The 21360-nt window shown below is 37.6% G+C and overlaps 4 protein-coding genes across 6 annotated transcripts; 3 read left to right on the forward strand and 1 right to left on the reverse strand.

Moving 5' to 3' along the window:
* Nucleotides 1-44: 44 nt before the first annotated feature.
* Nucleotides 45-10916, reverse strand: LOC108063174 (uncharacterized). Of its 2 annotated transcripts, XM_017150171.3 has the most exons (7): nt 9883-10916; nt 6094-6240; nt 5853-6014; nt 5220-5396; nt 4776-4982; nt 1663-1955; nt 45-1368 (listed from the first exon to the last, which is right to left on the reverse strand). In XM_017150171.3, exons 1-7 carry the CDS (start codon nt 10301-10303, stop codon nt 1201-1203), a joined length of 1575 nt encoding a protein of 524 aa, XP_017005660.2. In that variant the 5' UTR covers nt 10304-10916; the 3' UTR covers nt 45-1200. The 2 variants fall into 2 exon arrangements, with proteins under 2 accessions (XP_017005660.2, XP_017005659.2); XM_017150170.3 differs by lacking the exon at nt 45-1368 and having other exon boundaries at nt 1844-1955; nt 4162-4982.
* Nucleotides 10917-11333: 417 nt separating this feature from the next.
* Nucleotides 11334-12011, forward strand: LOC108063175 (pre-intermoult gene 1 protein). The gene has a single exon (XM_017150173.3). The coding sequence runs from the start codon at nt 11372-11374 to the stop codon at nt 11912-11914; it is 543 nt and encodes a 180-aa protein (XP_017005662.2). The 5' UTR covers nt 11334-11371; the 3' UTR covers nt 11915-12011.
* An 834-nt stretch (nt 12012-12845) lies between these two features.
* Nucleotides 12846-13451, forward strand: LOC108063141 (pre-intermoult gene 1 protein). The gene has a single exon (XM_017150123.3). The coding sequence runs from the start codon at nt 12878-12880 to the stop codon at nt 13379-13381; it is 504 nt and encodes a 167-aa protein (XP_017005612.1). The 5' UTR covers nt 12846-12877; the 3' UTR covers nt 13382-13451.
* Nucleotides 13452-19628: 6177 nt separating this feature from the next.
* Nucleotides 19629-21001, forward strand: LOC138913159 (zinc finger protein 575-like). Of its 2 annotated transcripts, XM_070215748.1 has the most exons (3): nt 19630-19649; nt 19727-19768; nt 19840-21001. In XM_070215748.1, coding segments are annotated over exons 2-3 (933 nt in total). In that variant the 5' UTR covers nt 19630-19649; nt 19727-19767; the 3' UTR covers nt 20772-21001. The 2 variants fall into 2 exon arrangements, with proteins under 2 accessions (XP_070071848.1, XP_070071849.1); XM_070215747.1 differs by having other exon boundaries at nt 19629-19649; nt 19727-21001.
* The last annotated feature ends 359 nt before the right edge of the window (nt 21002-21360 follow it).

Consider the following 21360-nt stretch of genomic DNA (forward strand, 5'->3'; position numbering starts at 1 on the left):
TCTGAAAGAAGTAAAAGGCCATGGGTTGTTGAAAACACAAAATTGCATTTATTTCTATTTACTCCCAACATCAACCAACACTGAACTCCAGATATGTGTCTACTCATCGTATGTATAGCATAGTTAAGTACAAATATGCATACACTTATGTATATGCTTGTATAGGTGTATATGTAACGATTTTTGAATAGCTGCTGTATTTCGTACTATTGAGAACGGATCTATAGATAGGATACAATAAATCATGGAACCAAACGATGTAGAGAACATCAACTACAGTCAACAACCTTGGTATCAAATATTAAATAATATTACCATCGAGTAAGTAATGTACATTTGATCTACACATTTTCGATTATTGTATTCACTTGAAACGCCTCTGTAGAAAAATTCGTAAGTCGTAAACTAAAATTGACTTTGCACCTCCAGCAATAGGAATGTGCGTTAAAGATTTCTATTCCTACAAAGAACAAAATACCTCTTCGTCGCTCACTTAAATTGTCCTAACTTGATATATTAACACTTTTTGATTTATTTCGTGGCGATGGCTTAACATAATTATTGATTTAGCTAGAACAATCTGGCATATTCCGATACAGTTGTCATTATGAGTACAATGTACAAGAAACTACTGTTGTATAAACCGATTTTGTATAAATTCATCTTGCGTATATTTTATCAGTACTATCTCACGCTAACGATAAACACTAGACTAATTTAAGCTAATCAATTCATGTTGATCTACATAAGTGAAAGGCCAAGTGGCTTATCAATTCTTCATCAGCGATTCTAATCGGTCAGCACCAATTTTCGGAACCCCTTCCACTTGGCCCAGCCTGCTCTTTGTCAATAGCTGGATTCTCGCTTGTATAACTTCTACAAAAATTGTATGACAATATACACACACGTACAAAATGTTTCGACTAGCTCCTACGTATTATGATACACACAAAGGCTGTCTAATTTGGGAACTCACTTATGACTTAGAATTAGTTCTAGGCTTAACCTAGTTGGGTTACTTACTATGTTACACATAATCTAAGCTGACTACAACACGTTTGACGTTCAATTTGAATTCAATTTAATTAGCAACGGGCTCATAACGCAACTCCTTGCCTACTACGCAGATTACTTAGATGATACATTTTTGATTACTTACGAGCTAATTTAAACTTGGGCCTACTTATGCACGAACTAACTTTAGAGGGCCTCAGTCGAAGAGCTGCAGGGGCCGTGATATCCATTCGAACTGCCCGGGGATGATTGGGAAGCAGCTGCCCTCAAGGCGGCTCCAGCTCCGGAGGAACCTGCTCCTCCAACCTGAGGCTGTATGAACTGCTTCAACGTCGTCTCCAGTCTGGGAGGATACTGTGGATAAAGATGGATTGAGGTGGACGGAAGATCTTGATATACCAAAATTACATTTGAACTATACATTATTTGTTGCCAATTCCACAAACGAGTTAAGCCGAATGAGGGGTTCAAATCGATCAAACTTTATACGCGAATTCTTCAGCACGGCCATCACTTCGCCTATTTTTTTTTCATTTTTCAAATAATCCTTTTTTTAAATCAGTATTTAACTCATTCGGCGAATTCTTTAGCAAGAGATGAATTTATTAAACAAATGATTACTTTCTACACCAAAGGATCGTAACTCACCTCCTGATTTTCATCCAGCGACGGCAGCAGCTCGTCCAGTGAGTTGGGCGTTAGGGGACTGGGCGTGGCCATGGTGACGCGACTGAGGGCGCCGTGTTGCATCAACGCCTCGCCGATGACGATCTGTGGCTTGTTCTGTGTAAGATGCTGCTGCTGCTGCAAGCGGGCCAGTCGCAACTTCATCTCCTGACGGATTTCCTTCTGTTGCGTCTCCTTCTCGAAGCGCATCATGCTGTAGCTGCGCACCGAGGAACTGGTGCTGTGCACCGACGCTAGACTTGGTCTTCGAGAACCTAAAATCGAAGCAACCGAAATACAGGTGTCAGCCAGGTGATTCGGAATGGGATATTCGGATGGGGTTGCTGTATCAAAACTGAGTGAGTATCGAAGCGTTTTGGTTAGAAGAAACGGCGGACAGAAAGATAGTAGTAAGATATATGTGAAAGAAAGTAGACAGAGATGCATAGCCACAGCGAAAGATCATTCCGAAGCGATTGGAAAGCAAACTAAGCGAGTGCGAGCAGCTGAAGACCCTTTAATAGAAATCTTTAAAATATAGGCTTCCCATTTTGGTCGTTTTATTAAGTAAAATTGTGACCCCTTTTCATATCTCTTACTGTCCTTATGTATCTTACATCTTATGTATTATGAGTTAAGTGCTGTTCCCCATTTATTATCTTCTTTTAGTTCGTTAACTTTATAAGGAACCCGTAAATGATTTAAAATATGTTAGTTGTTTTTTTAGTTAAAAAATACAAAGTGTTTTAATGAAGATCCTGCCACTTTCTTGTATTAAATGTATATGTAAACATCACTCATACGCCAAGTGGTACAATCACGACCATTGACCTAGATCTAGTCACAAAATGCTGACGTATAATAATCAAAACTTTAACCAGTCTATGGGATAAGAATGAAGATAAACAGAAACTTTATACATGAAAAGTTTGTTTGTTTCAAAATGCAGTCATCTTTAGTTGAAAATTCAAGGCGCACAGGAAGAAAAGTAGAAGAAGAAGAACGAGAAGCGAAGGACATTCACATATAAAGTTGCGGGATTAACATATATAGAAGAAAATTTTCATATCGTTTATCGATTCGGGTGTGTGTGAGTGAGTGTGTCAGGGTGTGGATACTTTGGGGACTCAACCGAATAAGTTCAGGCAAAGGTCAGCCTGTCAGGAGGTTGAGTGGCGTAAAGAATCCTGCCGGCAGACAAGTGTCCTTTGCTGCTGGCAGGATGCATGCAATTGCAATTGTGTGTGTTACTGTGTCTATGTAAGTGTGTGGCATAATTTTCTTAATTTGCATTAGTTGAATATATTAGCTAGAAAATCGTGTACGGTTATGCTATATTATTATTTTGTTTTTTGTGTAAGTTGGGGAGGATTTTCTTTGAACATAGTCACCGCCATATTGCTTCAATATCATCTTGTCGAAATGTATATGTCATCATCCTTAAAATATGTGGTTTCTAACAATCATTATTCATATATCAGATGCTTTAATTGTCCTCTCAGTTATTTATTGGTGTTATCACTTATATAGTTTCAATAGAATCTCAAAAATTATTTCGTGGCTTAGTGCGCGTGTGTTGCGTTGTGTTCTGTGTGTGTTTTGGTAACGATAGAGAAAGTAAAACAATGTAACAACTTTTTATTTGGAAACAGAGGGAGCTCGGGAGCACATTTAACATCGATCATCAAGAAAACGCAAAAATTGTTTGTTGTTTATCGTTTTTAACTAGACAGAGTTGGCAATTTAAACACTAAATAGACAAGCAGGGGAGTAAGGATAACCAACGCCAATGTACACAAATTAAGTTTCAACTGTAAGTAAACTGAGCTGAATTAACGATATGAGATTGCATGAATAACTCAATTTGCGAGATTTAATTATGGCTCATGAGTCATGTTTTTCACACAGAGTCTGATAATTATGCGGGGGAGGACTTTGACTCGACATTTGTAAAATTATTATTAAGTTCTGAAAAAAGTATTAAATTAGGTCATGTTAATGAACACAAAACATTTGAGCAAAAAACCGAGTTTTTTATCCAACTGATTTAGTTAATTTCTATAATGAATTTCACTAGCATTTTCATAAAGAAAAAACTTACTGGTAAAAAATTAGTTATGAATAAAAGAGGGTGGTAAAAGTAAAATAATGAATAACAATTTATGGCAGTCTTTTGGTAACTGGGCGTTTAAACCATAATTCTTAACATTTTAAATGTTGTACCTAAAGACGGATAGATTTTCGGAATGAACAGATATAAGAAATACAATACAAACTATAAGGGCTAGCACTTTAAAGTATCTCTAACCGGGAGAGGATGCAACGATTGAACAGATACGATTTAGCAAATAGTCGAACTTGTTTCTGTTGTAATGTAGAACTGTTTGGGGTGGACTTGGTGGATACGGAATGCGAATGGGGATGAGCAGACCACACGATCGAACAATGGATGCGGGATGACTGATGTTTGAGTTGATTTACCGCAAATCGTGGCGTTTCACTCGCCGGCGTGGGCAGTGCGCCAATTTGCAGGTGATGCAGCTCGGCGCCAGTGGCGAATCCGCCGCTGGAGTCGCCGCCATTGGTGTCGGCATCGCCGTAACCACCAGCCACACCATAGCCGAAGCCGTAGCCGAAGCCACCACCACCAGGATCAGCCGGATCGCTATCGTGGGCATGGACATGGGCATGTGCATGAGGGACTGTTGTGCTGGGATCTATGCTATGCGGCCCGCACTCATCGTCCTCATCCTCATTGCCCCCAAAATTGTCAATGCCATTCATGCCCAACAATGTCCTAAATCTATCCTGATTCCGCGACCTCGCCGGCGACAGCTCGAAGCTGAGCAGATGCCGCTGGTGGTTCAGTTGCTTCTGCAGTTGGCGGTTCATCGAGACCGTGCTCTCGCAGCTGCGGCACCCGCTCCCACTCCCACCGCCACCTCCACCTCCGCCACCACCTTCATCGAGATCGTCCCGGGAATGCTGGCTGCAGCCCGCTCCGGATGTGTGCCGCGACGAGGCCCGGGAATTCTGTTTGGACACCGCCGCTATGTGACACGATATGAGCAATATGGCGGCCGATCTAGCCGCACCTGTTCGAGACGTCGACACCAGGATGCCCTTCGAGCCGCTTCCTGCCGCGCCTCCTCCGCCGGCCCCGCCTGCCACGCCTCCTCCGGCGGCTCCCCCGCCCAGTCCGCCGGACGAGGCACGTCGGTTGCCGTAGGATCCAATCGATCCCGTCGACCGGATGCTGGAACGCGACGACGGACGCGCCGAGTGAACGGTGAGCGGAATCCCTGAAATCAAGGCAATCGATCAGTAAGTCAGAGAGAGTATTTCAGGAGAACCAAAAACCACAAGGAAAGTTAAATATTGAAATACAATAGAAAAACCTAAAACTATTTTTGACAATTATCCTTGTGCTTTGTAAAATTTGTACTCATAAGTAATTACAATAATGGTAAATAAAAATTCCAAGCAAATATAAATGTATAAATGATATTTTTGGGCATCAAGATTTAAGTCCAGCTTACCTGTATCGCTGGAATAGAGAATAGGCGGCGGAATGCTGGCGTCTCCGTAATTTCGATGCCTCGGGTACTTCGTTTTGCTGAACAGATGCAGCACCATGCAGATGAGACCGGCCAGTACGGCTATGCCCGTGGAGACGCCCAGCAAAGTGGGCAGATCCGAACTCAGTTCGCTGAGATCTGGAAAGAGATATTGTTTATTTCTGTTGAAAATCAGTGTTTCATTTTTCTACTATATCTGTGATTAAATGTGGACAGAGATAATTGCCACGAGAATTGTATTTAGGTAAAAGATATAGCCTGAGGTTAGATACCAGTACAAATTGTATTAGAACGTAAGAAGTCCCATCTATGTGTCTTATAATCTTTGGATCGATGTTTAAGTTAAATAAAAATGGAAATACTTCTATAGGCTTTGGTGATTTGAGTAACACCTCGTATTCCTTGTACACAATCGGATATTTTGAAACAGACCAAAAAAAACAAATTGCGTTGGTTGTATGAAAGGTTCTTAAACAATAAATATACCTATATCGTGGGTGCCACACTGCTCGATTTCTGTGTCACCCCCGTATATTATTATCTCATAATTATAGCAATTTATTATTATACATTTATTTTGGTAAGATATCGTACCTGGAGTGCAGAAGACGCGGCGCGTTGGCTTCACATAGCTAACGGAGTGAAATCCGCTGGCACATTGGCACATCGCGTTGTGCCGCACCTGAACACAAAGGGAGTTCTCGTCGTTGTAGATGCATGTTTCATCGTAGAAACACTGATCGCCCAGTTTTTTAGCTGCCGAGTGAGGATTACATTTATGTTTATATTGCGTGGGAGTTGAAGGGAGCCATTGTCTTATAGCTTATCCACTTACGTTTGGCGCAACCCTTTATCAGTCCGAGCTGCACGGGATAATTGCGTTCACAGCTGCAGGTTTGCGACTCCTTGTCGCAGGACACGTGCAGCAGCTTGACGTCACACTTCAGCTCGTTGCACGGCGCTCCAATATATTTCCCCTTAGCTGCAATGCGCAAAGCCAATTTGCATTAACAATTAAGCCAAGCATAAAAGAATGCAAATTAAATAAATCCGGGACAATGAAAATGAACACAACTCTGCCGAATAATTTAATTTCTTATTGAGCTTTAGAAATGGGCTAACAAAGTTATTAATTTAAAACCATTGTTGGGTCAGAATTAATGAATCAATTTAATTTAAAGCAAATTGATTGTCATTCGAATATATTTTGTGACTATTTACTAAATAAAACTAAAATACCTCTAAATGGGGAAAAAACTAGTGACAATTGCACCTTCAACATTCAAATATTCAGATATCAACTTTCGTAACGAAGTTACGAATTCATCGCAGAGCTAACTTTAGAAATAAATATATTCTGTTTGGTTGGAATTTTACTTTTGTATGTTTGTAAGTTGCAATTTTTTGAACAATAATTTGGCACAGAGAAAACGTCATTTATACACTCAAAAAATTTTTTTTCCTAAATTTTAGAAAATCGCCATAAAATGAAATTTTTTCTTAATCTTAGAAAATTTTCTGAATTTTAGAAATGGTTTTCTTGAATCTAGGAAAAAAGACCATAAAAACAGAATTTTATGAAAAACCTTTCTAAAATTTAGAAAAATTATTTTTTTTCTTAAATCAATGGTGTTTTTTCCTAGTTTGCTCTCCAAAAGTTTTCCTAAATTAATGGCGATTTCGCCATTAAATTAAGAAAAAATGTACTTCAGCCCTTCCTAGAATCTAGAAAGTCGCCATAAAAAATACGGTAAATTTTTGTAAATTTTAAGAATTTTTCTGAATTAAAAAAAAATGTTTTCTTGAAAACAAAAAAGTAGAATTAGAAAATCACCATAGATTTAAGAAAAACTTTTTGTATTTCTTTTATGCTTCTCATTCTTCGAAAGGAAATAGAGGAAGACAAGGGGTTAGTCCGCGGCGCGTTGCGACGACAGTTTGTGGCGTATGTATGTATATGTTTATGTGTGTTTGTGCGTATGATCGAGAATTTTCTTGTGCGTAGCTGTAACTTTTATTGCGTTGTTGTTTTGGAAATGCAGTCTCTCGCGAGAGGGTTGCTTGCGTTGCGCTGCATCTTGAACCCTTGTGCTCAGTTTTGGATGAGCATTCAAAGTAATAAGTTTGTGTTGAGCCTATTTAAGAAAGTTAAAGTGCGATCCCTCTAAGAGGCAATTAATAGGTAAGCAATTTAAATAAATTTAAATATAAATTTGGTAAGTGTGTGAAAATTTATGGTAAGCATAGGGCATACTATTGCAGGCCGCAAATACCATCCTTCTCTAATATTAATTTTTATTTTCGATTGCAGGAATAATTTCAATTTCAGGTATTGTTGATAATTTGGCAGTAAGTAAGTAAATTTTAATAATAGGTAATATATTAAATACCTACTTAATATTAATATTAATAATTTTTATCTATTTTGTTTTCTTTTCTCTTTTTTGTTTAGGAAATATTTAAAATGTAATTTTTATCTTTTTTTGTTTTCTTTTCTCTTTTTTCTTTAGGAAATATTCATTATCTTATTTTTATTTTTTTTGTTTTGTTTTCCTTTTTTGTTTAGGAAATATTAATAATTTTCTTTTCATCCTTTTTATTTTCTTTTCTCTTTCTTGTTTAGGAAATAAAATAGTAGAATAAATATGTATACATTTTATTAAAATAAATAAAATTTTCTGAAAATAAAGAAAGTCATTTCTTATTTTAAGAAAAAAAATTCTATTTTCAAGAAAAGTACTTTCTGGATTTAAGGAAATTTTTCACAATTTTATGGCAATTTTTCTTGATTTTAGAAAAGTATTTCTGCTTTTCAGAAATTTTTTTCTAAATTTTAGAAAATTCCTTTCTAAAAAATACGGTAAATCGCCATCGACTGAAATTCATGGCGAATTTCTTGATTTAATGGCGATTTCGGGCTGTTTTTTTTTTGAGTGTACAGTTTAAGTGTCTACATATTAAATGCCATTATCTGGTTGCATATGAATTTCACAAATAATTGGATCAGGGTAATAAATAAATTTTATTTTCAAGTGTTAAGTGTTGATTTGTGATAATAGTTATGTTAAGCCAATTACCCTAAGTCCATGTTATCTTTACAACACCGTTGAGAAATTTCCATTTATTTATTTGTTTATTTAAATAGAATATTTATTTCAATTCCATTAAAATCGCATATTAATTTATGCTTGCACATGGACTGGGTTGTTCTTTGACACTCCTTAAACCCGACGACCTCCTCTTTGCCACCATCCTTTGCTGCGGTATTTTGTAATTCCCGCATCATGACCAAAATAAAATGGATGAGTCCGTGAATCATACTGCACGGTATGATGGTCCTTTAGTCAGGATGCGAGTCCTGCAGCTGTGCGGCAGATGCAGTGCCAGGTGGCCAAAAATAAAAGTTTAACAACAACGAAGGAGCAGCGTGGCGAGTGGATGTTGTGCAATTTATGGCTATCACCCTCTCTGGGGTTTTCGGTTTGGGACTCCGCACTGACCAAAGGTCAATGCAAACTAACGAAACGCAGCCCTGTGCCAAGTGCATTATCAACACAGTTTTCATTTATTTGTGTTTGCAGCTGCAGCCACAAATATTCATTTTCGAAATGGGATTACACAAAGGCGTGTACAGATAAGTTTTTCGCAGTAAATATTCTTATTTATAAACTACAGGGAATTTATATTTTGGCAGAATTTGTGGCTTTTTATATATAACTAAAAATATTTTGCATCATATTATATCATGTCAAGTTCCAAAAATTCGTGATAAAATGTAAATTCATTCATTTTATTTTTTAGGGGAGAGGTCTGTAAGTTGAAACAATCGACTTTCTTAGAACTTTTCCACAAAAAAGTTTGTGTAGTTATTTTTAGTGACAAAAAAACATTGCAAGCCAGACTTAAGCCAATTTTAAGCTGTATAATTTTTCACCAAAAAAGTACCTGTACCCTTTTTTTTAAATTCCATAAAAAAATTAAAACCGGTCTAAATTAAATTGGCAAAATGATTAAAATATTAAACATAAACAGTCAGGAGAAGAGCTATTAATTTTTTCCGAAACTACCCATTTTGAGTAAGCTGGAACACTTTCAGCGTGAAAGTTGGGATACCCGTTTTGCATACAAAAAGGGCTCAGACCGATAAAGGTCGCTTTGTGCCCAGTTAATTTAAAATTAGGTGAAATGCGATTGTTCGAAGAGCCTATAGCTTCTTATTGTTATTTAGTCTGAGTTCTTTTAAAATGGAGTCAATTTAAAACGAACTAAAATTGTTTAAATGCACAACAATAAATAGTTTCTAAAAGTTAGAAGTACGAATTCGATTTACTGACTTTAAAAAGTGCTCCAACAAACAGACCTTATTTTCAAAATCTCTTTATTTAGCACTTTAAAAAAATTATTTTAGTTTTCTCAATTAAAAAACATTTTTTTTTTGTTACTTCAAAGTTAAAACACTAAATCACAATTATATGTTTCTTAATATTTGATATGTATAAGACTAAAATAGCTTTCAATAGTTTTTCCATTAGAATAATAGAATTAAACAATAAAAAGTTCTTTGAAACTAAAGACTGATTGAGATGTTTGAAAACTGACGTTTGCCAATGATTAGGGCACTCACCTGACTTATTATTAAGCAAGGCCTCCAAGTCGTCGACATCGTCCGGATAACTGCCATATTCGTCATCGTCAGGCACATTGGCGGCATCGCGCTTCCGCGTGCGTTTCTCGAGAAGCTCATGCTGTTGCTGAGTCGGCGATCCATCCAGGTCCACTGTGGTGGAGAGATTCGCCAGTGCTGGAAGGACAGCCGCGTCCGTCGAGGACGAGGCCAGGACAGAGGCGGATACGGAGGCGTGGAGCAGCAGTAGGCAGCCGTAGAGGAGCACGGCCTGGCCCAGTTGCATGGTCATCAAGTGGCAACCGTGTGGAGGTTGCTGTTGCTGCTGCTGTTGTTGTTGTTGTGGCTGCAGTTGCAGTTGCAATTGCAGCGCCACCAGCTGCAATCGCCGCAGTAGACAGGGCAACGTTAACTTCGCCATTTTGTCATTTTTGCACCGGCTGCCGGTCTTCTCAACACATTCGCAATTGTTTGAAAACTTTCGCCATTTGGCCAAGAAGTTTCGTTGCCGTCGTTAACAGTTTCAGTTTTAGTTATAGTTTGCAGCTCGGGTTTCTGTTTTTGTGTCCGTGCTTTCGTTTCCGTTGGCTCAGTGGTTCTCGCTCGCTTGGACAAATTGGCCAAACCCCGGTGCACATTACGTATACGTCATGGCGCATATTACGTATACGTCGCCATTAGCTCTTGCTTCTGATTCTGCTGATGTTCAGCCTTGTCCCGCCTGCCGCTGTCGAGTGGCCAACCAGCTAGCTGCCTGCCCTGCATGATAATTTTATATAATTTTCCCCCGCTGCCACAAAACGACTCTGGTTGTTCTTGCTTTTGCTTTTGCTGTTCCTGCGGTTGCGGTCAGCAGCGTCATCATCTTCGAGTGACCCACTAATGTGTGTTGCATGTGCAGCACCTCCTTTGGCCTCCCCCTCCTAGTTGAGTATTAATTCCATGCAAACAGCAGATTTATGGCACGAACTTTGCAAATCTGGGTCTTCTTTCTGCCCCGCCTCGGCTCGTTATCCAAAGCTGGAATTGCACGGAAAAGGTCAAACATATAAATTTGTGCTTGTACTCAAAATAACCATAAGTAATTTGAGCAATGCGTGCCAGCACATTAAATAGTCACCCATATTAACCGTTTAAAAATGATTGCCTTTATGAATGTTAAATATGAGAAATACACGAGGTATCCACTCAACTTGAAGTTTTTCTTTAGACCCTTTTCTTACAAAGAAAATTGCGCATTTTATTAGTACTTTACGGGTCACATACGGTTAAACACAATCATGCACCAATTCTAAAACAAATTGATAATCAAGAAAAGTCATACACAGCTGGCGAAAAGTAAACTAACGAAACATTTGCGTATTTACTTATTTTATTTAACAATATTTGCTCTTAATTTATGAAAATGAAACACAAATGCTGGGGCGAGTATAAAAACCAGTAGGTTGTGCTTTCTTCAGTTAGATCACGAAATCTTCCAGAGACGAAAATGAAACTTCTACTGGTCCTGGCATTGGCTGTATTCATCGCCCACGTGGCAGTGGCACAAACTAGTGAGAATTCCTCTTCTGAGGACGAATCTGTAGATGATACTGCCGATGATACTGCCGATGACACTGCCGATGATACTGCCGATGATACTGCCGATGATACTGCCGATGATACTGCAGATGATACTGCAGATACTACAAATGACTCCGAAGATAATACTTCAGTAGACGACGGAGCTGCTGAAGACGATACCGGAAGCAATACTGATACCGATAGTGGAAACGATTCTGATGACGGCAGTTCTTCTGATAATGACGACTCCGAAAACGAGGTAGCCCCTGCTGCTTCGAAAACAAAAAAAAATAAGAGAGGTAACGGGCGCAAAAATAATAGAAATAACAAGAAAAAGTCAACACCCAAACGACGTAACGCCAGCGCTGCGAAGAAAAACAAAAAACAGGCGTCTAGGAAGCGAGCACCTGTTGCCGCCAACAAGAAGCGGACAAATGCTGTGGCCAACAAGCGCAGGCGCTCCGGATAAATCCAACTTACATTACCATACTCAAAAATTATGAAAATATTAATGGTGTCTTTAGACATCTTTTAATAATAAAAAAAATACATGTTTTACTCCCTGATTGACCATTGTATTTATTTCATCCATAAACAATAGTAAAATCGACTGCTCAGTAACATTAAAGTTTTCGCTAAAAAGTCTTATTTAATAACCAATGTTTCAATTCAAAAAAAAAACTCGAATACTTGAAGCGGGGTCATTGAAATAGAAACCAATGTCTGGAACAAATTTAAAAGTAGACTAAACAAATATATTAAATTTATTTAATATAGATTAATTCTTGTAAATTTATATTATCGGGCATTGATGTTTATGGCCCTAGCGGCTAAACGGATTGTGTAAGATGCTCGCAGTTCTTAATATAGGCAAATTAGAAGCCTTAAGAGTCAGCAGAGGGAGAGCTCGATGAGCCAAGATGCATTAAAATTTAGCAATGCGGCAAAGTCGCGGTTAGGGAGGACAGACCAAAAAGTTGAAAATAAAAACAATGTAAAAATAAAAAATCCAAACAAATTATATTGCGTCATATTACTTAATTGTTTTCTTCTTTTAAATGAAAAAGTTTAAACAATAAAGGGTTGAGCCGTAGTACTTTAACCTTGGCTCATTTTCAATGCTCCCATATTTGTTTTCCTTATTCTAATTCATTTTTTAATTTCTTAAAATCCACTTTCAGCAACCCAAAAATGTTATACAATGAAATAGCGCACACACAGGTGTTCTAAGCCACCGAAAACAAAAAAGATGAATTGAAAAACAAATATGTACATTGTCCGTATGTACATAGATAAAAAAAATGTAAAAAAGCTTTATATATTTTTATATTTCTTCTGACAAGAAAAAAACTATAAATACCCAGTGTTAAAGTCTTTTCACCTCAGAAGTTTGTATTTAAGGTTACCTATCTGTTCGTTGACTCTCGCTGAAATGAAGCTGTTGCTGGTATTAAGCCTGGCCATAATGGTTGCCTATGTGGCGGGTGCTAATGACACCAGCTACGACTACGACTACTCCGATGAAGATTATTCTTATTATGATGATGATTCATCCACACCCACCGATTCTGGTTCAGTACAGGACAGCAGTGATGACACTTCAGATGGAGATGAAACTTCAGATGAAGTTTCCCCGGAAAGTTCTGAAGATAGTGCCTCGGAGGACAACTCCTCCACCGGTGAGGCCGCCAAGTCACCTTCATCCAAGGCAAACAATGCCAAGAAAAACGCAGCTCGACGGAATAGGCGGCGCAGGCGCACCACCGTAGCTCCAAGAAGAACCACCGCTGCTCCCCAACGTAAGAAAGCCGCTGCCAAAAGGCAAACACCTGTAGCCGCCAAGAAGAATACACCTGTGGCCGCCAAGAAGAATTCACCTGTGGTCGCCAAGAAGAAGACCAATGCTGCCACCAATAAACGGAGGCGCACCGGTTAACCAGAAGAATTCCATTCAAAGCTATAATGTTGTTACAGTTTAAAAGAAATGTAAACCGAACTAATAAATGAAACCTATCTCACATTAGACATCCGGCTTATTAAAAAAAAGTTTCATTAATATCAGTTTAAAATAGTTAAAAAGCTTAAATTCGGAGTAACGTAAGGTTCTCCAACAAAAAAGTATGGCTAACGAAACTCTAATGAGAGTTATAGAAAATATTTTAATATCTACACAACAAATTTCGAAATGATGTAGTCCCAGACAAATTCCAGATTAACTTTAACTTACAACATTTTGCCATGGAACATAAATGAAATTTTTACAATAACTTTTTTGATTAATTCAAGATCTAAGCCTTCTTTATATATTAAACTCAAACGTTAGAAACAAATCTTGCACTAAACTCAATAAAAAAAGCGGTTGTAACACCCAAGCCTATAAGCTTAACCTTGTGGCAGACAGGTAAAGTATATTTTACAATTTTAAGCCATCTTTACTTTTTGCAGCATAGTTTTAGGGTTTAGCATTTGCATATTAATGCGCTTGGCCCTTTTTTGGTTGTTCTTAGACGAAAGCCAATAGCATCTATAAATAGTAATTATGCCCCCATACATATACACATAAATGCACAGGGACACTTAATTACTGATGCGCACAGGCGACAATTGTTTAATGGCGAAAGGATAACAAAAAGGGAGGAGCAGACACCGCCATCGGCTGCCACAATGGGTCCTTTGTTTTCGATTTCAAAGCCGACATTCTGGCAGTGGCATTGCCAACAGAAATCCCGTGTATCCAGTGCACTGCGGCGCACATAAAAGCCACTCCGCATCCAAGTGTTTGTATGCCCGAGAGAGATACCAGCCTGTCAGTGTGTTGGTGGCAGAACATATACAGATATAGCCACACACACATATCCTAGTATGACACCCGCTGCGGCAGCTTAGTGAGCCAAGTGTGGCAACAATCTGAATCATCGTTTTAGTTTCCCCCCTACAACCCAACCCAGATGAAGAGGGTATTGACGGGTTAGTGGGTTCCGCAGGGAATCATAGGTCATCCTTATAAAAAATAATATCACGCCAGGAAATGGTTAATAAATAATCGTTGGGCAAACATCAGGGAGGTAGGTAAGTTCAAAACTCTCCTCAAAAATATTAGTATTTCATAACAGATTTCTTTGAAACCTTGATTCGATACTCTCATTTTTTGAGGGGGAAATTTTCGAATTAATAATGATTGTATATAGGTTTCAAACAAATATTGGATAATCTAACATTTATAAATTATAAAGTGTACATGGTAAGGACATTTTGTATAATATAAATAAATAATGAAAATAAGTTAGGAAGGGGGGAACAACTTTTGTTATACAAAATATTTTTGTTTATGTGCGATGCAAACTAACTAGTTTTCATTTAAAAAAATGTTCCCTAACTTATTCATATTTTACACATCATCTATTTTAATTTTTCCATTTAAATCTTTCCGTTTTTTAAGCTCCCCAATCTTTTAAGAGGAATCTAAAGGGTATATCCCCGTGGATGGCATTATATACTCTGCTAACACCATTTACAATTGCTGACGGTGGGCTGACATAGAACCCAAGGAAGGTGCAGGCGGAGGATATGGCTGCTGTAATATCTGTGGCTGATGCCTTAAGAGGAAAATGCGATAATGTGCGCTAAACAATGAACAATGCAGAAATGGCATAAAAATAGCCAGAAGTGGGATACGAGTGGGACGTAGCAGCGGGAATTATAATGGAATATGTGTTTGGCTCTGAGGATGATAACGGCGAGGATGGCGTCGGTCGGTGGTGTTGGTCTTGTTGGCACTTACGATGATGATGATGGCAAGTGCCAGATATATGCTGATTGTAGGTGTGCTGACGTTGATGGGAATGGTTGAGAAGCAGATCGTCAGATTGGAGATACTGCTTTTGACATTTACATGTTTTGCAACGAAAATTTCAAGTAGCAAGGCGCGTGTTAAATCTGTTTTGGACTTTTCGGAACTTAGTAGGGATTTTCTGTGAAAATTAAGTTTTGTTGTGAGATGTTTTCATTGTTAATCTGATAAAGCTAACAAAGAAAAACCTTTTTTAAGCCCGATTTTAATTAAAATCAAATCAATAAAATTAAATTAAACCAATTATTTCTGTCAGATATTTACTATCTTAACTGATATCTTCAGGCTTAAACAGGCCATCCATCAAACTTTTTTAGAATCTTCCATTGCTCACTTTTTGATAACAATCTTAAACGCCCAACAAAGACATAAACTTCCTCCTTGCGGAATGTATAATTTGAAAAACAATTTGCATTTCCTTGAGGGCAATTTATTTTCCATTCCTTCGCAGCGGGAGAAAGCAGGGTAAACTAAAAGTTTCCGCACTCGAAAGAAAATTTCTCTAACAAGGCATTTAGTTGGCAAACAAAAATACGTGCATATTTCTAACCTGGCGGTGGGAAAAATGTTTATGTAATTACAGACACGTTTAAAAGCTGTTGGTTTTTCGGAGGGCCAGAAGGAAAGGACTAGGAGAAAGTGAGCGAGTAACTAGCAAAGAGCAGAGCAATTTATGTAAGTGCGAGATATTTTTATGTCTCGGCGAACCATTAAAATGTGCATAATGCAATTCCGCCACTCCAGCACTTTGAATATAAATTTTCACCGGCTGAGGCGAATAGCGGAAATGCAAGTCCAATAACAAGCGTCACGGATTGTAAGGCGAAGGGAAAGATAGACAGGGGCTTAGTGGACACGGTATACGGTATACACTAAAAAAAGCGATTTTCCAATTTCTATTTTAAATACGTTTTATTATAATAATATATTTATTTTAAAACTTTTGATAATTGAGTTCTATAAATACCAAGTACCATAATAAACACCTTACCCTCTTTTTAATAACTCTTGTTATGGTATAAATATTATTTTTAGTTAACAATAACATGTATATTTCGACATGAAAAACTAAAAACTGTTATAAAACTAACTAAAAACTAAGAACGGAAAACTGATTTCTTGAAGAGTAAAGACATATCAGATACCAAAAGAAACATATTTTTGATAAGGTACAAAATAAATTGAACACTATATTATGTATTAGTTTATTTATATTAATATTTCTTACTTTTTTTCTTCAATTAAATCCAAAATAACCAATTTTTTAAGTGCACACACTTGCAACGGCGATGTGAATGAACGCACCGCTTTGAGCTCCTGTGTGTGTGTGCAAGGACTTGAGAGGGGATGGGAGGGAGAGGGGCAGTTTTACAGTAACGGCAACGGAAGCAACGAACGCAAACATCATCCTGCATTTCTGCATCGCCGCAGCTCGGCTCTCTCATTCTCTCCCTGTCTCTTAAAAGAGAAAGTTAGAGAGAGAGCCGCGCGCCTGCCCCCAGAGAGTACCGTTAAATCTAGCGGTACATAAGACTTTGCGGACACATAAGACTGCACTCGTGTGCGTGTGTGTGGGCTCCTACTTTTAGGCACTGATAAAGGCAAATTTACATATATATGCCGAAAAGCCTCGCCGCCCCCCGATTCCCGCCCACTTGGTTAGGGCCACGGCTTTTGGCTTCTTATGTGTCGCCGATGCCGTTTAAAATGTAGGTTACACACAGCGAAAGAGGACCCGTAGACGCACACAAATCACAAACACACACACACTCTCAGAGAGTCGGGCACACATGCACGTGCATACGTGCAATATATTTTAGCACTTTCCGTTTTCCCTTCGGAGAGTGTCCTGCTCTAAGGTAATAAAAGTTTTACAATTTTTCGGCTACATATAGACACATATGGGTGTGTTTGGCTTTTGTCTTTTACTAGGTCCAAAGTCAGCTGGGCCGTACAGATTTCTATTCCCACAAAATCAAAGTTACGGACTCTGTGGCCCGTAAAAGTATGCTACCATATACGAACTATTCGTCGTTTCTGTGAGAAATTTAGAGAAACCAAAACTTAAAAATGTTTAAAACAAACTTCAATGGCAAAATTTAAATAAACAAATTGCTAAGTTTTATTTGTCCAAGATCGTAGCATTTTTTAATAGGTACATTTAAAAATAAGTTTGTCAGGAAGTTTTATATTCGTATTTCCAAAAATTAAACATAATTTTAAAATGTAAAAAAAATGTTAAACTTGTATATTGTTGACAAATGTTTCAATTCATGAAAATCAATTTCTTTTAATATTGTTTTTTTAACTTGATCTTAAAACTTTGTAGCTTTTCATCAAGAAGTATGATCAAATATTTAAAATCTACATTTATTCATAAATCATTCATAATGCATAATTGGATTACACTTAAATTGTAACCAAAAATACTACAACACTGATTTAATAACTTATTGCTCTTGCTTAAAAATGTAGTTTTCGTTCGACTTCAATTTCCAATTGGACCTAAAAAGCCATTCAAGGCTTTGTAGCATCCTGTTCCTTGGGCCTTTCCACGAACATAATTTATATTGTTTTTGTTGACTTTTTGATGACCGTCTGTGTGAGTTGGAGAGCAAAAGCATAGAGAAAACGTAACAACTGCGACAAGGGCAGGAAGTGCTCCCCGAGGCCCATAATACTACACAGATCCGTACAGAACATACATATATACCTACAGTTATGTGTTGTAGTGTACCTATGTGGAAAATATATACATAATCGTCTGGGAGTTCTTGTTTTCGTGTGCGGACTCAAATGGCCTGCCAAACAACCCACCAGGAACCAATCAGCGATAAATCAAAATTTAATTTAATTTTCAGCAACATTTCTACCTTTTTCGGGCTGGTTTTCCTCCACTGCCAACTACCGGAACAAAGTATTCGTTTACGAATTAAAACTTTCACATAATTCGGCAAACTTGGCGATTTAATCATTTAACTTTTGCCAATTTGGCACAGACGAAACTTTCCGCATCGCGGACACCCACACAAACACTATTCGTTTAATTTTTAATGCAATTTTAATTGCGACTTTTTTGCGCGCACTTGTATGGTTTTCAGTACATTAATCCACGTTCCTACACATTCCCAGATATCACTGTGCTGTCTAGTTTAGGCTTGTTTAAAAAAACCATGCGATTTGGCAATCGAACTCGTGCGATTGGCAAACTAAACGGAACTGAACCGAACCGAGCCCACACCAGCAAAGGTAAAGGACGATGCGTAGGCGAGAGCGACGACGATGCTGCTCCTTTGGTGGTTACTTGACATCTGGTCGGGGTCCTTTCGGGATCTCGACTCGGCGAAGAGCTCCCCAATGCAGGAGAACTTGACGTAGGTTCATGTTCCCAAATGGGGGTGAGACTCCATACCGCTCACCAATAATCAGAGAGAAAATAGAGAGCCGAGAGAATCGCGCGACTGGGGCTGTTGAGAAGGGTGTCCTGCTCAGTTCTTTAATGCCAGCTGTTTAACAATAGCTTAAACTTTATGTAAACATCTGAACATTTCAGTAAAAAATGTGTCTCAACATAAAACAAAATGTTTATCCCTACAAGTTTCATATGTATATAATCCCTGAATCTGACGGTAAATTTTTCGAGCAATACAAAATTTTAAAAATATGTAAGCAAGCATTATTCGGTAGACATTTAAGAGCAAAGTTTAACGTAAACATTAAGCCTTTTTTAATTTATTGAAAATTTGCATATTATTGTTATAATGATAGGGGGATTCCCTAAACTGTTAAGTTGCTGAATTGTTGAAAATTCAACAACAAATTTCAGCAATTAAGGGAACCACCCAAAATGGTTCCTGTTGAATTTTCAAACAGCTGTTATTTGTTGAAAAGTTTCACGGAACTTAAAGCATGTAAAATTTGATTTATTATTGCTAGTTACTGTCTAAAGGTGTTACCAAGGTAAAAAGAACCACAAATATGCTTTCTAAGTTGATTTTAAAATAAATAATGCGTGCTGGTGATACGAAAATGTTACAGAGTAGCCACGACTTTTAAAAAAAGGTGACAACTCTGGCTTTTCAGCAATTCAACAAAATTTTCAACAGCCCCGAGGCTGTTGAATTGCTGAAATTTCTGAAAGTTGACTTTGTATGGAACAGCTGATTAACAGCTGACCAAAATTCAACAATTCAGCAATTCAACAGTTTAGGGAATCCCCCTAATACCTATACAAAATTTTGAAAAATAAATAACGATTTCGTGGTGGTATATTAGAGACAACATGCTGCGGTCACACCAGAGGTATCGATGATTTATCGAATTTAGTTCCATCTCTAACCTTTAGTAAACAAGAGTATGTTAATTTATAACAAAAATTTAAGAAATACGTTTCTTATCCAATAGAATACACTTAACAACAATATTTTTCAGAATAATTGAGGAAATATGATGACCTTGCCTGGGAAATTGAAAGTAAGTCGAATTTAAACTCTACAGCAAATGAATGAGAGAAGAAATGAATCCCCACCTTTCTGACGTTCAAGTGAAGGAAGAAGACATTAAGAAAGAGTTCCTGGATGAGGACGAAGAGTTGGCGGAGTTTATTTGGGACGAGAAGAAGGACAAGAAAGTACTCGATATTTTGGATTGTGGCAGCTCAGTTTCTGTTTCGGAACCCTCATTAAATAAAGGAGAATTTACCGAAGATTTAGAAGGGAATAAAGAAAGCATAAAGGACAAGCATGTTGACCTGTTCAACATTCAAGTGAAAAACGAACCTATTGAAGAAGACGCATCGGATATAGAATTTGAATTTGAAGAAATTTACAGCCAAGTGAAGATAGAAAATGATTCTGAGAATAAGGACTGCAGTTTGAATAGTTCTCAACCCAAGAAAACCTCTAAATCGGAAGAAGCCCCCGACAACAAATGTCCTTATTGCCCGAGGACCGTTTCCAATTCATGGAGACTTTGGAGACATCTTCTAACTCACACGGAGCGGAAGCAGTGTTCTTACTGTCCGAAAACCTTTTCATCTGCGAGGAAACTTGAACTTCACCTTATAAGTCACTCTAAGGAACGGCCGCACCAGTGTTCTCATTGCTCGAAATCCTTTGCATATGCAAGTAGTCTCAATCAGCATCTGATAACACACGTTACCGGTTTTTTCAAGTGTCCGCAATGTTGTAAGCCCTATTCCCATAAGTCCTCTCTGAAGAACCACATCCTGGAACACACTGAGGGATCCCACAAGTACAAAGGTTCTCCATGCGTAAAACATGAATGGCACAATATGATGTACACTGAGGACCGGCCAAAAAAATGTCCTCACTGTCCACAGACTTTTAGTCGAAACTCACTTCTTACAGAACATTTTCTTACTCATAAGGAAGGCGGTAAACACAAATGTTCTTTTTGTCCGTTGTACTTTGAGAATAGGAAGCATCTTGCCTATCACAAAAAAGTTCACCGGTGAACGGTCTTTCAAGAGATTTTTATAGCCAAAAAATTAATTTTTATATTCTATAAAAATTTTTCGGAATCGAGTTTCTAGTTCAAAAAGTTATGAATTCATTTATGTATTTTAAAAAATTTGTTATTTTTAACAGTGACCTAAACTAACATTCGTTTTTAGTTTGTATTTTTTTTATCAAAGGTCTGACACTAAGGTCTAAACTAACGTTCGTTTTTTAACTTTTATATTTTTATCAAAGGTCTGATTTTAATTTTGTTTTGTTGTAAAATTTGTAAAGCAAATAAAATATTTTTTCCTTGGAATCGAGTTTCTAGTTCGAAAAGTTATGAATTCATTTATGTTTTTTTAAAAGTTTTTTTTTTTAACAGTGACCTAAACTAACATTCGTTTTTAACTTTTATTTTTTTTATCAAAGGTCTGACACTAAGGCCTAAACTAACATCCGTTTTTTAACATTTATTTTATTTATCAAAGGTCTGATTTTAATTTTTTTTATACAAACTATTTAAAAAAAGTAAATTTTTAAAATAAAATATATTTTAACCCTGACTAAAAAGTGCATAAAAATTAAACAAACTAAATGAAAAAC

This window comes from Drosophila takahashii, chromosome 3L (assembly GCF_030179915.1).
Source record: "Drosophila takahashii strain IR98-3 E-12201 chromosome 3L, DtakHiC1v2, whole genome shotgun sequence".
NCBI classification, from domain to species: Eukaryota; Metazoa; Arthropoda; class Insecta; order Diptera; family Drosophilidae; genus Drosophila; species Drosophila takahashii.

Coding starts and splice junctions, on each gene's coding strand:
- LOC108063174 (XM_017150170.3), bottom strand. CDS start 10,303: ATGGCGAAGTTAACGTTGCCCTGTCTACTGCGGCGATTGCAGCTGGTG. Junction 6,241..9,882: donor CTTGCTTAATAATAAGTCAG/GTGAGTGCCCTA, acceptor TGCGCATTGCAG/CTAAGGGGAAATATATTGGA. Junction 1,956..4,161: donor GTGAAACGCCACGATTTGCG/GTAAATCAACTC, acceptor CTTCGATTTTAG/GTTCTCGAAGACCAAGTCTA.
- LOC108063175 (XM_017150173.3), top strand. CDS start 11,372: ATGAAACTTCTACTGGTCCTGGCATTGGCTGTATTCATCGCCCACGTG.
- LOC138913159 (XM_070215747.1), top strand. CDS start 19,800: ATGAGAGAAGAAATGAATCCCCACCTTTCTGACGTTCAAGTGAAGGAA.
- LOC108063141 (XM_017150123.3), top strand. CDS start 12,878: ATGAAGCTGTTGCTGGTATTAAGCCTGGCCATAATGGTTGCCTATGTG.